Source organism: Calonectris borealis, chromosome 1 (genome assembly GCF_964195595.1).
Source record: "Calonectris borealis chromosome 1, bCalBor7.hap1.2, whole genome shotgun sequence".
NCBI lineage: Eukaryota > Metazoa > Chordata > Aves > Procellariiformes > Procellariidae > Calonectris > Calonectris borealis.
Window position 1 is genome coordinate 152,664,369 of NC_134312.1, and position 13,217 is coordinate 152,677,585.

The window sequence follows — 13,217 nt, forward strand, 5'->3', positions numbered from 1 at the left end:
TTGTGGCAAAAGGTTGAAACGCTTTTGCTTGCTTTGCCAGTAAGGAACTATGTTATCCCGGTAAACAGTTTAGAGATGCCGTTAAATGGCTCCCATTCTGTTATATTAAACCTGACAAATGATAAGCTAGGTTTCTATTCTGGTATTATTCATCTCCTTTCAATGCAATTTAACAGCTGGAAATGAGAAAGCGGCAGCTCCATGTTACCAGGCAACTCTCCCCAGCCACCAGCACCTGCCCCAGGGACCAGCTTGGGAGCTGCTCTGCAGTGACAGCTCTTCTCCCTTCTTCCAAACCCAGATCGATCCACGGAGGCTGCTTCAGTGTGGGGTTCCCTCCAAGAGCTCAGAGGATTTGCAAGAGCTACATCTCATGAAAACTACGGGTTTGCCTCTCATCATCCCGTTGTATTGCATTATACAGGCAGGAGTTTAGCCACTGACTTCCAATAAGCCAACTTTTTCCCTATATATAAGTAATTTTTAAGTTACTTGTTTATTGCTTTGAGTTAACGACCACAATAAAGAATACATCATGATCTTCCGAAAAAAAGCTCGTTTCAAAGGCAGTAATGGGTATCCGTACACTCCCTCCAGCCTCTGAGAGACAACTCGCACTCACCTCATCTCTCAGCAAGCCCACCTGCTGACTCAGTGTTTATGTTATCCCTGGTGCAGCTTTATAGGGCATAACACACTGTATGGGCTTATATTTATCCTTACTGTTTTGCTGCAATGTTCACTCCTCATGTCACCCTGGAATTAACTTATATTTATTTTAGGCTTTATTCAAGCAACTAAAAATCCCCTAGAAAACAAGCACATGTTGGAGTAGAAACCATGATGACCTCATACATGGTATATTAATATACAGCTGGCCTAATAAAACACAAATCACATTCACTAGGAATATTTATGAAATACCTTACATCACTCAAAAGTTCATTCATATTCAGAGAGTCTGGTTTGGGATTCAGGCTTGTTGAACTCTTGTCCTTGGTGAAGTCAGAAATGGGTTCCATATGTTGGCATCGCCTTTTCTTTTGACTCTTTCCCAGCAATAAGACAGCTCACCGTAGTTTCTTCATCACCAGGATGCCCGGTGTTTTAATTCAGCACACTTCCACCGGGATGAGGACAGCAGGGAAGAGAGAAGAGGAAACAGCTCCTTCCATGCTGGTGCAATGCTTCAACGCAAGATTCGGTTGTCTCGGCTGCAGAGGAGCGTTCAGCAGGCAAACCAACGGCCCTAATGATGAACTGGTCCCGTGCAAAGGTTACTCCTCTGGTCATTCAGTCCAGCATATCGACATGGACATGACTAGTACCTGCAGGAAAAGGAGACTTTCTCTTCTTCTCCCTCCAGCATAATGCATCACGATCAGAAAATGGGGTTTGGGTCCCTTATTGAAAAGAGATACTAGTTAGAGAGTCTTTTATTAAATTTCTTTTTGAGTCAATTATGTGTGGAAGATGAATAACCTTTCTTCTACATCTTTCTCCATGCATCCAGCTCCATTTCTTTATGCAAGTCATTTTTTCGCCCTCTAATCTACATTTGCTTATTCTCCTCATCCATTTCTTCCTCCGATAAAATTAAGCATATTTTGAAAGTTAACCCTTTTCTTCTTGAGTCAATATATGCTAATTGCTCAAGAGAGTTAAACAGTATAATGGGACCTTTTCTGTGTTTGTTTTATTAGAAAATGTTTAATTTGAACATACTGAATAAGAGAAATTTTATTACACTAGCATTACTGGAGACCTCTTGATGAAATTTCACATCCTCCCACAAAAACATTGGCCTGATCAAAACAACATGTTTGTGTGGCTCCAGGAAGGATTTATATTTGGAAGAGGGGAGGGGAGCGTAATTTTTTGTATTTATCCAGGGATCTGAAAACAGTCTGAATGAAAGTGTGGCTTCTAATTGTTTTTAGTTGCAGTTTCTCATCTTTCTGGCAGATCCTTTTTCATCACCATTCTCATTCTACATCAGTCTGTATCTTTGAATAAGGTTTCACACATGCATTAGTAAGATCTTTCAATGGAGCTGCATGCCCATCCATTGTTACGCTGAGTGCCTTGAAATCTTCTTAAAAGGCTTCGATCCTATTTTTTTCACCCTTCCAGCTTTCTCTTCTCATTAATACAAACACTTTACAATTTTGATTTATTTTGATTCACTTTACCGCCAGACATTAAGTGAAGCTGATGTGTTTCAAACTCTTGTTGTTTTTAGAAAGGAAAGCGTGGGCTGTGCAAAAAGCCCCAGCTCATCTGCATCAGCGGCTCTTTAGAAGAAGGTCCAGCCTGATCCTCCACATGGGTTTCCCAAACAGCAGGGGTTGCATCGGTACCATGAAAGGTTTCTGTCTTGCACTCTGCGTTCAGTTCCTGCTGATGACGAGAAGAAATCTTAAATTTTTAGCCTGGGTACCCATACTTTTTCTCATTAACTTAGGTCTACCTGGGGAAGCTCCGCATACTGCTACAGGAGCTCTTTCATCTTTGGGTGAAACAGAAATGCAAATCCTCAGCAATTCTTCAAAACGACACTGTTTCAGTAAGAATTTTGTGTGTGATTATTCCATACAATCAAAATTTGTGTGTGTGTGTGAAGACAGTAGGATATTTGGGGTGCTGTTTTTTTGATGTAAATTACCTCTCAGGGATGTCCGAGAGCTATTTATAGTCTGTCTGCCCACAGTGGTTCCAGTTTGTGAGCTCCTTTGTCTGCCTGCTCAGACGTGGGTGAAAAACAAGACGTTTTTCAACCTCTACAGAATTTTAATGCCAAATAGCAACATAAGGAGATATGATAGAAGCATTTAGTGATGGTATGATGGGCACTTTATCCTCAAGCAAGAAATCTATTTACACTTTAGTGTAATATCCTTAACTGGTTAACAGATATGCAAAGGCAGGCACGTGGTAAAGGAACTGGGCTTCCTCGACAAAGCAGTTAACTCCCCAGTCTAATGCTTGGATCCCAGGGATCCAGAGGTCTTTTCCAAAGTGGAGGAAAGCAAAGCTATTCATTTCAAAGCTGTTCTTTTCAAAGGGAGTAAGAATTAAAAAGCAGAGTCATTTATGTAAGGACCTCTTGCACTTTCTCCTTCTTGTCTGCAACTTCTTCTTGCCATGACAAAGCCCGTTGGGCTTCCCACCTCCGACGTGCTCGGTGCTAAATGCATCGTGGTGACTCAGATTGCACAGAAAACAGACCCTCTGGTCGCCCGTCCCCACCTCATCCCTTCTATGACCTGCAGCAGTATTTAACAAACAGGGAACTGCGATGTACTGTAGGTTGGGGCGAGAGATTTTGTATTTTTGCTCAGTGCCATTTAGCCTGAGAGATCATCTGTGGAGGACGGTGGCATGTTCTGCCCAGGAGCTTGCACATTGCCTTGCTTGCTGCAGAGGGAGTGCCACTGCCCAGATGAGCAATTTGGTTTTGCTCGTGCCGAAAGCCATTTTCAGTCACCATTTTGACCTGTAATGAAACGAAATCCCATTAACCTGGAACCAAGACAGGCGCAAAGGGAACGACGACAGTTCAGAGCTTCCTGTCCTTGAAACCTCCAGTTTATTTCCTGGCATCAGGCTGCGAATTGTAGTTCACACAACTAAGCAGCAAGTTCCAGATCTTAATGTGCTGAGCATATTTGGCATGTGCCCAGCCTGTAGTGCATTCAGGTCAAGGATCGTGGAATCAGCTTGCTTACTCTCGCAGGGATTTGCTGGTTAAGTACGCTGCCTTCCACGATCATTTAATTTTTTAAATATTCTGACGTAATCTCACATCCTTTTATGCCTCCCTCCTCGTAGAATAGGAAAAAAAAATAGGAATGTCATCTTTGGAGCTCTTTTGAAGGAAAAAGAACAAGACATTAACGTGGAATGAGTATGTGAAACGGTCACTTGTCCCTAGAATCTGAGATACTTTGGCAGTGTGGGACAACCTGTAGGACATAAGTCTAATCAATTTTTTCTTGAGGGCAAACAAGCAGATTACATGGAAAAGATGGTCCTTCAGAAGTCAACAAGAACCACCACTCCCTGTAGTGCCCCTGGCTGAGGGGATGATGGATGGAAGGAAGGAAGGGCACACTTGGGAATCCCTTCCTCTTCTCTCAGTATCTTCGACTCTAAGATTGTGAGGCCTATTTACTCTTTTTAGGACATTTTACTTTCATTCTACAGTTTGGTACCTACAAATGTAATTAGTTGCAGGAATCTAAAGGAACTTTGCTCAGTTACACCTGCTTCCACCACACTTCTGCAGTTTGGCTACATACTACACGCTGGTTTGCACTGAAAGGCAAATGCAACCTTGGGTTTTGTTTTGGGACTAGGTAAGGAAGATGAGCTAACTGACACTCATCAGAATTCAGAATAACTGACTCAGATTCTGTTACCTGGCAAATCATTTTTTGATTTTTTGTCTTTAACAAACACATTCTAATGTTATTTTTAATCACTTTTCTCAAAATTTGTTAAATTTGGTGCATATTTCTGGTTAGTGTCTAGTAACTAACAGAATCTAATCCTACAAGTTCAGATATACATCTGGAAATCTCTGTACCTAGACCACTTTAAAGTCAAAAGGGAGTCTAAAATGGGACATGCTGAGAGTACAAGCAGCTCATATAATGTTGTTTTAATATTTTCTGCATTATTTTTCTATCCTGTTTTTTATGTTCCCTAAGACCTCATTGGGATAGCTGAGATCAGATGGTATGAAGTCATGAATTTTGAAGAAAATGAAAATGCTGCTTTATGCAACTCATTGTTTAAATCTGCCTTAAATGATACAGTGCCAGAAAAATGGAAGGTGGAAAATGTGACTGTTGAAAGGACTTCTGGGCTCACCCAAACCAGTGTTTGATGTCTGTGCCAGGCAACAGTACTGGAAACTATAATAAAGAATAGAATTAGAGAATTGGAGAAGTTTAATGGCATGAGGACAGTTTGCAGATAATACAAAATTTGTCTGAACAGTCAAATCTTAAACTGGCAATCAAGAATTTCAGAAGATTCTTAGAAAAAATAAATACTTTTCTGTTGGCCTAGTGAGCTGAATTGACTTGCTGAGAGGTCACATCAGTGACAAAACCATACAAAAACTGAGGAGAGAGGGAGAATTGTGTATCCAGGGATGGGGGGAAGCATAGAGGGAAGGAAGGGTGGAAGCACCTATTTTCATAGCAAGAAGCTGTTAGATTAGCTCAGTCATATTGCTTGATAGCAATTTTAATGTGACAGGGTGATAAATGACAAGTGAAATTTAATGTATGGAAATGCAAAGTGATGCACCCATGGAAGGCAACCCTCACCATATGTATCCACTGGTAAAACAGCAACTCCACTCAGGAAAGGGGTCTCAGACCTTTTGTTCATAGCTCTTTGAAAATAACAGGCCAGGAAGTAAGAGGGAACCCACACAATGTTTGGAAATAGTAAGAAAAAGATAAGAGACAAAAGCAGAACAGTGCCGCTGTAAACCCACATCTTGAATATCGCATGTAGTTTTGTCCACTTCGTCTGAAAAGAAGTATAAATAGAAAAGATACAGAAAGGATGAAAACAAAGATGGGGAATGGCTTTTGTATGAGGGGCACAGGCTGCAATCCTACAGCAGCCTATGGACTTTCTGCTGCAATCCCACTCCTCGTCTTATGCTTCTTTGCGCTGTCACTGAGCTGGTGCAGCACAGTAACCTGGGAGAAAACATACACACACTAAAAAAAGCAAAGAGTTTCCTGCCAGGTGAGTGAGTTGAAACGGCACAGCCGCATCTCCAGACACGGGCAGGGGGACACACGACGGAGAGAGGAATGTGGCAGCCAGTCCTAGGAAACCTCTGCCTGCAGCTGTAGCTTCACAAGCCATTTCGGCCAGCTCTGCTGCTGAAATTAGCCGGCCCACACTCCTTTTGCTTGTGGCTACTCGCTGCCACCCCCGAAAACCTCTCCCTTTTGGTGTTTGTACAGCTGTGCAGCAGCTCAGTGGGGAATTGCTTTGAATTAAAATTAATCATTTTTGTTGGGTTACTCTGATCAGGTTCGTTGCATGCCAGCACAAGATGCGGACGTGACCAAAGGACAGGAACAAGCAACGGCGACTGGTGGGACTGCTTCTTTGAGCAATGCTTCTTTGGAAACAAATAATAGATTTGTATAGATTTGGTGTTACTTGAGTTGTCTGTCACATTTACCCATCTGCAGGGCAGTACAGATAACAGGGGTAGCTTTAAAGCGGTGGCAATGGGCAGCCTAAGTGCAGCTCCGAGCTCTGACCCCACAGCTCTGGGTTACAGCTAACAGGGTTTCCTACATCAGACGTGCCCTGTGAAACTACGGATGGTCAGGGACAGCAAAGGACAGCATGCAACATATTGGTATAATCCACATCCATCTCTTTCCTGAGGAGTTTATCCTAAAATACTGGTATCAAATGAAAATTGAGTTGTGAAGAAAATGTGGATTGGGGTGTGGGGAGAACCTAAGTTTCTAACTTAAGGCAGGACCGGGCTGGGTTTGGTGCCAGCTTCTCTAATGATGAGCCCCAGAGCCATTACACAGATGTGCCCGCGGGCACAGCCCGGCCGGAGGTAAGGGAGCAGCCTGCCCGCCAGCTCCCCGGGCACTGCTGTCCGCCCACCGTCCCCACGCCCCGTACCCACCCTCCCGCAGCTCGGCACGGCCTTTCCCAAGCGGCCGGGCAGGTACGCGGGGCCGGGCCGCTGCCCCGCCGCGAGGTGTGTCCCTGTGCCGCGGCTCGGCGGTGACTTGGCGAGCGATTGGGTAGGACGGGCGAGCGGCTCCCCGGCTCCCCTGCTGGGCTCCCCGCCGCCGCGCTCCCGCAGTAGCAGCGCGCTCCCCGCCCGCGCCGCCGCCCGCCCGCCCCGCTCCGCTCCGCTCCGCCAGCGCCCGGCCCGGCCCCAGCCGCCGCCGCCGCCGCATCATGCCGCATCCCGCGGCGCCCCTCGGGGCCGCCCTGCTGCTCGTCCTGCTGGCGGCGGACTCCTCGCAGAGTGAGTACCGCGGGGGGGCCCGTCCCTCCCGCACACGCCGCCCAGCATCCCCCACCGCCCCGCGTGTGCGTGTGTGAGTGCGGTGTGGGGGAGCTGCCGGGGCTGGGGGGGGAGGCGGCGGGCGGGATGCGCAGCTTCACGGCCAGGCTGCGGTGGGGAAGGCGGCGGCGGTTGCGGCGGGGGATGCCGGTGCGGCGGGGGCGGCGGGAGCGGCGGCGGGGTCGCCGCTGTGAGGGGCCGCGCCGAGGCCGCAGCGACCCACGGGCGGGGCGCCGCGCAGGGAGGACGCTCGGTGACCCCGGCGAGGCGGTTTGGTGTGCGGGGGGGGGGGTACAGAGCGGCCAGGCGGGCTCAGCTGTTCACCGCTGCCTCCCCTTCCTCCCGCTCCTCTCCTCCTCCTCCTCGCCCCCCTCGCCGGCCCGGCGATCGGCGGCCCAGCCGTGCTGCTGCGCGCCCCGGAGGCTGCCCAGTTCCTGCGGCAGAGGCAGCGGCGAGCCTACCAGATCTTCGAGGAGACCAAGCAAGGGCACCTGGAGAGGGAGTGCGTGGAGGAGCACTGCAGCAAGGAGGAGGCCCGGGAGGTGTTTGAGAACGACCCTGAGACGGTAAGGGCGCAGAGCCACCGCGGAGATTTCGGTGGGTTGTCCGGCTCTGCCCTCCCACCCTCTCTCCATCCATCTGTGGCTGGGTGCCAGCTGCCTACACAGCTGGGGAAGCCGTTGGGAGGAGGAGGAGAAGGAACCAGACCATTAGGTGAATGACACGAAGCCACACAGCGTAACTATCACTTAGCCTGTGCAAGGGCTGTGTCAGTGCTGTCCGGTTACAAATACCTCAGCGAGGATGGTCTGGGTGAGCGGCTCAGCCTGTCACCCGCTGGCATGACTGCTGTCTCCGGAGAGCGGAAGGGCCCTGTTCGCCCAAGGCATAAATCCATGAAGCAAGACCAGTGCACCATAATGCTGTGGCTTCTCTGTCTGGACACCCTACTGTCCCTCTTTCCTTCACCCTCCCATTCCAGCTGTATTTAAAATCCCCTTAATGTTGTGGCATGTGTCAGAATAGGGGTTTCTCAGAAGAAGTATGTCATAAACACACTTTACCCTTTTGGGCCATATTCGGCTTGGTTAGCATTTTGGAATCAGTAGGTTCAGGACCTGTCACTATGACAGCAGGAGAACACGTGTACGAGAACGTGGTAGTGCTGCACTTCTGACACTAAGCGTGGATTCACACAGTTATAGCCTGCACACCGCATGCAGAGCTGACTTTTCCAGTCTTCTCAAGGCTGACTTTCACTTCAGTCTTCTCACTTTGGACAGCATGTGGATGCAGTTGTGTTGCTCTACTAAGCTTGGCTTACTCTTCCAGTTACTTTATACCTCCTCTCTACACGGTTTTGGATAGGCTTTCTCATTGCAGAGATTATCTGGCATTGATTTAGCAGTGGGAAGTGGATTTTCTCAAACTGAAGCTTGATATTGCACAGCGTGTTCCTGTTAATGGTATGATGCTCTAGGGAGAAGATAGGACAGAGAGTGTGTGTGTGTGTCTGTGTGTGTGTGTACACAGAGGCACACACACCACAGGCAAGGGAGGGACTCATCTGAGGAGATGTTTTATGTTTCAGTCAGACAAGTCTTGACATGTGTGCTTCATTAGCAGGCTCAGCGCTGGATATACAGTGCGGTAGCTTGTTGTCACAAGGCAGTAGTAAGTATGGCAAAAACATTGTGATGCTGGCTTTTCTTTTTGACAGTCTTTAATTTAGAGCTTAATACGGAACACTTGCCCAGGCAATGTTTAACGGGACGCCTCTTATGTGTACGTGTAATCACATCTGCTTGCAGCATGTTTGCTTCTGTTCTGTAAAACTGAGCTAATACAGAATATGGATAATTGTAAAGCGGTGAGAGTGGCTGGCACAACTATTTCCATATTCACGTTGAATAACATAACTTTAAGCACAGTATAAATATTCACTATACAGCAGCGAATGCGGGAAAAATATCCCAAATGGGATTTTGTAGCATTCTGGAAAAAAGGTGATCTGAGGTCACCGGTTTGGCTAACTGGCTTCTGGCCAAGAAAGTAGCCAAAGGCAATGCTTTGGTAGATCAGTTTAGAGTGTGGTAGACTGTGTAAATGTGTCAGGAGTTTTTAACAATATTCGGTATGTATTTTGTATATTGAAAAAAATATACAGTTCTCCTACTGCAATGAAAATAGTGAAATCATTTTGGTTTAAAATCTTTTAATGTGTAATATAAATACTATAAGATCCAGTCATGCCATTTAAGCGTATTTTGCAGGACAATGCAAACTTTCTGTCATTGCAAATGATTTTGATTTTTTTGGTGCATTTCCTTCGTTACTGCTGCTGGGTCTCTCTCTAGTTCTGAAAACGCCTGAAGAAATATTACTAAGGCTAGATAAGCTTCTACTGTCTGTGCCTCCCTGCTTATTTTACATGTGCTTCTACACCGAAGTACTGTATTTTATAATACTTTTAGGTCTGCAGTGACATAAGATCCTACCTTTTCTGCGTCACAAAACTCCCAAGAGCTATGAACTTGCTTGTTACGTGCAGTATGTCCTGCTCCTTGCTGTTACTTTGCTTCAATTTGACTGGGAAGCAAGTGTGCCACCGCCTATCAGGGGGATTTATGGCCCTCCCTATCCGTTTTGCAATCAGCGTGTGACATGAAGGCAGCAGCTGCTGTTCAGTAGCAGTTTTCTAATGCATGGTGGCAGAGGTCATGTATGCGGGCTGTTATTGCTCTACACATTGGAAGCCTTCCGTGCTTTGTGAGGCATAGGTGACTGCTCCTCTGGCAATATCTGTGGATTTGATGGGCAGAGTATTTTCCTCATCTGCATTTTCATCTGACTTGATCTTTTCACATCTCCTTAATACGCACCTGAGGTAATGGAAGTTATTTCTTAAACGCTAGGAAGTTATCATGCTGTCATTTCACTGATGCTGCCTTCTATGTCCTGTCCTGGTGACTGACAGAAGCAGGAAGCTAGCTGAGACAGACTTGACTCAGGAAAGATGAAAACCGTTGATAAACAGCACTTTGAGGAATTACAGTAACCGCAGTCACGCTTCAGCATATTGTCAGGCTGCAGCTGGTCCATGCAGGTAAAGTGAGGACTTTTTATTGACCGGGGAAATGTACGGATTACTGTTGACAGCTGATGTTTCCTTGTAGTTTAGGAAGGCTGACATTTTTGTCTTTGCCTGCTGAACCTGGTCACAGGGATTAACTGCTTAAGTCATAGCAGAAAGAAACAGCTACAGCACTTTTTGCCCTGAGCCCTATGGCTAACCTTGGAGTAGGCAAGCCGTGAGGAGCACATCGGTGTGCTGCTGATCTGGGCTTTCAGGTCTGTCCACATCTCCTGGGTTTCATGCTTTAAAGCACCAGATGCACACAAATTTAGGCATTTGGCAGTTTACTATCCCATGGGAGCAATGGTCTTGCAGCCTTGACAACTGAAGGTTAGTTTGAGGTTAGTTAATAGCTTGCTGCTTCTCTGTTCCACCTCGAGAAAGGCTTGCGATGTGAGCACAAAAGCGTCATCTCTCTTCCCTGCCCCCCCCATCAGATGATCTAATGAAATGTATGAGTCTTCCTTACAAATCTTGCCATTCTTGGTTCTCCTATGGTTATGTGAAGAGAATTGCAAGGCCTAATTTCAAGACCTGTGACTTAAAGCTGTGATACGAAATTACATTAATTGGTTCAATCAGACAGCTCCAGAAGTTCAGGTAAGATGAAGCAAGGCTGTAGTGTAGCTTACGTGGTGCTTCCCAGGTAAAAGCTTGATCCAGCCAATTACAACATCTAGCCAAGAATAACATTTTATGGAAAGATACCCACTGAAGCAATGGAAGGCACGGAAAAAGGGTGCTCTGGTATAGGTAAATGACATTTCATTTCTATTTACTGGTCTATACCCTTTTTCCGTGCCTTCCATTGCTTCAGCGATCAGCTTTCCAAAGCAACATCTGCAAGCTGTCAGCAGAAGATACACATTCTCTGAAACCTGAATGCGGGTGTCGCCACATGTGTGATTACTTACATCAACTGCTAAGAATAGTGTATTAGGCAGGGCTAAATAGCCATTCATTTGCAGGCCAGTGCAGCTTTTGTCTTTTATGTTACGAAAATATAAATATCAGCTCACCCAGACTGGAGGAAGGAAGATCAATTGAAACATTTTTAGATTGTTTTTTTTTTTAGGAGACAGAACAAAACTCAGTCTGTGCAATTTGTATGACTATACATGGTAAAAACAAGTGTGAGCCTAGGTTAATGAGTCTTGCAGCCTATCTTTTTCATGAAGCTGATTATAATATCCTTAGATATTACTGCAGAATTCTGGGACGGTTCCTGTTTTATAATTTCATTTATGCTAGAGGTACCAAACAGAAAAATGAAAAAATAATATGGTGGGAAAAAAATAAGGATGGAAAACATGTTCATGGGAGGTATGAAAACTCTTTCTAAACATGATCTATTAAAAAGATATGCTAGGTGTGATAGATGGGATGAAGTTGCAAAATATCTTGGATATAGAGATAAGAATGTTATCTTATTTAAAATGTTGATGAGGCCTTATAAAAAGCAGTACTGCAGAAATATTTGACTTTGGTATGCAGTCAAGGTATTACAGCTTGTTAACCGACTGATAAACTGCTCTGGAATTTGGTTGACCTGTTCTAAAAATGTGGTCATCCAAGCATGTAAAACAAAGGGCAGAAGGGAGTGTAGTTGCTGGTGTTCTTGGAAACGCTGGATTTCACTAAAGAATAAATACAGCAAAAATGTGTCCTTGTGCAAGGAGTTTCTTTGTTTTGAAAGGCTCAGCATAGGGAAGGTGTTTGAATGCAGCCTCTTACCATTTGGTACCATAGTTTATCAGCACAGCATCTGTCACTCCACCTCTTGCTTGCTGTTGTTACTGTTGAAGAATTACTGGTCTTCCTGCAGGTCACCATTGAAATTGCGGTGCTGAATACTTTGAAAGGTGTTAGGCCCACCAGAACCGCTGACGTAGGTCAGCCTGGCCACCTGTGTTTACTGTTTATGGATTTGTCCCTCAATAGAGTACTATGGAAAGCCACCTGGTTTTCATATGTGTGCGGAACGAACATCTGATTCACAGGCGTGCACATGAAAAGTTCTCATGCTTTTTGAGGGACTTGCATCCAAACTCCTATTAAAATCTATGGCTTGTCAGATACACTGGCAGAGAATCCCAGGGTAACGTGGGCTGAGAGGGACTCAGGAGGTCTCTAGTCCACTCGTAGCAAGGGCAGCAGGGAGACCAGACCAGGCTTTTTGGGGCTTTTTGCAGTCATGTCTTGAAAATTACTGATCCTAACAAAACATCCAGCAATGTCAGCATTCTTTCTGCTAGGCTGGGTTTATCAAGAAGCTGAAATGCAGATGAAGCAATATGTAGGGTGTGATAATGGTCAGTTTGGTTGTGTTTCGTAGTGTTACTGGCTCATTGGTTTTATTTCTTCATTTCTTCCATTACGTGACATGGTCATGATAACAAAGATGAGCTGCATGCATGGACTAGAGTCATTCAAACTTTTCTCTGATCTTTTAGGAGGGGTGCTTGGCAGACAATATTTGGGTCTTATTTCTAAGAATAGCAAGGTAGATACACATTTGTAAATACTAATCAGAAAAGTATGAAGGCATGTAGGGGGAGGAGAGGAGTTACTGGGAGAGTTTAGCAGTATAAAATTTCTTTGAGTAATTTAGTGAATGTTGTGTAGTCTAGACATTAAAAATACTGATACCATCTTTAAATACAGATGTCATCATCCCTGTATAGAATATTCCTTTCTAGATCCAGGCAAAAATATAGAGTTACTTGCTGTGAAAATTCTTCTCAATATACCAATTTGTTATGGCGTTTTGGCAGAGTGTGGAGCAAGGGCTAGATTTATAGCTGGTATGAATTTCTGTATCTCTTCTTGCTGGTGCATAATTCATCTGAGAGAGGGGAAGAGTTACTGGAGAACTCCGTGCTCATGATTTAACCTGCTTGGACTTAGTATATGGAAGAACTGGATTCCCAGGCACAGTGGTACCTGCCTAATAGATTTTAAGAAAGGAAATATGGGGAGATTTAGACTTTTGTACCGGAATGG

The 13,217-nt window shown here is 45.3% G+C and overlaps 1 protein-coding gene across 1 annotated transcript in view; it reads left to right on the plus strand.

Moving 5' to 3' along the window:
- Positions 1-6,732: 6,732 nt before the first annotated feature.
- GAS6 (growth arrest specific 6) overlaps positions 6,733-13,217 on the plus strand; it is a 43,166-nt gene continuing 36,681 nt past the window's right edge. The window contains exons 1-2 of the mRNA XM_075136540.1: positions 6,733-7,039; positions 7,478-7,644. Of these exons, the coding sequence (XP_074992641.1) occupies positions 6,970-7,039; positions 7,478-7,644 (237 nt within the window). The 5' untranslated portion in view covers positions 6,733-6,969. The remainder of the gene's footprint in view (positions 7,040-7,477; positions 7,645-13,217) is intronic.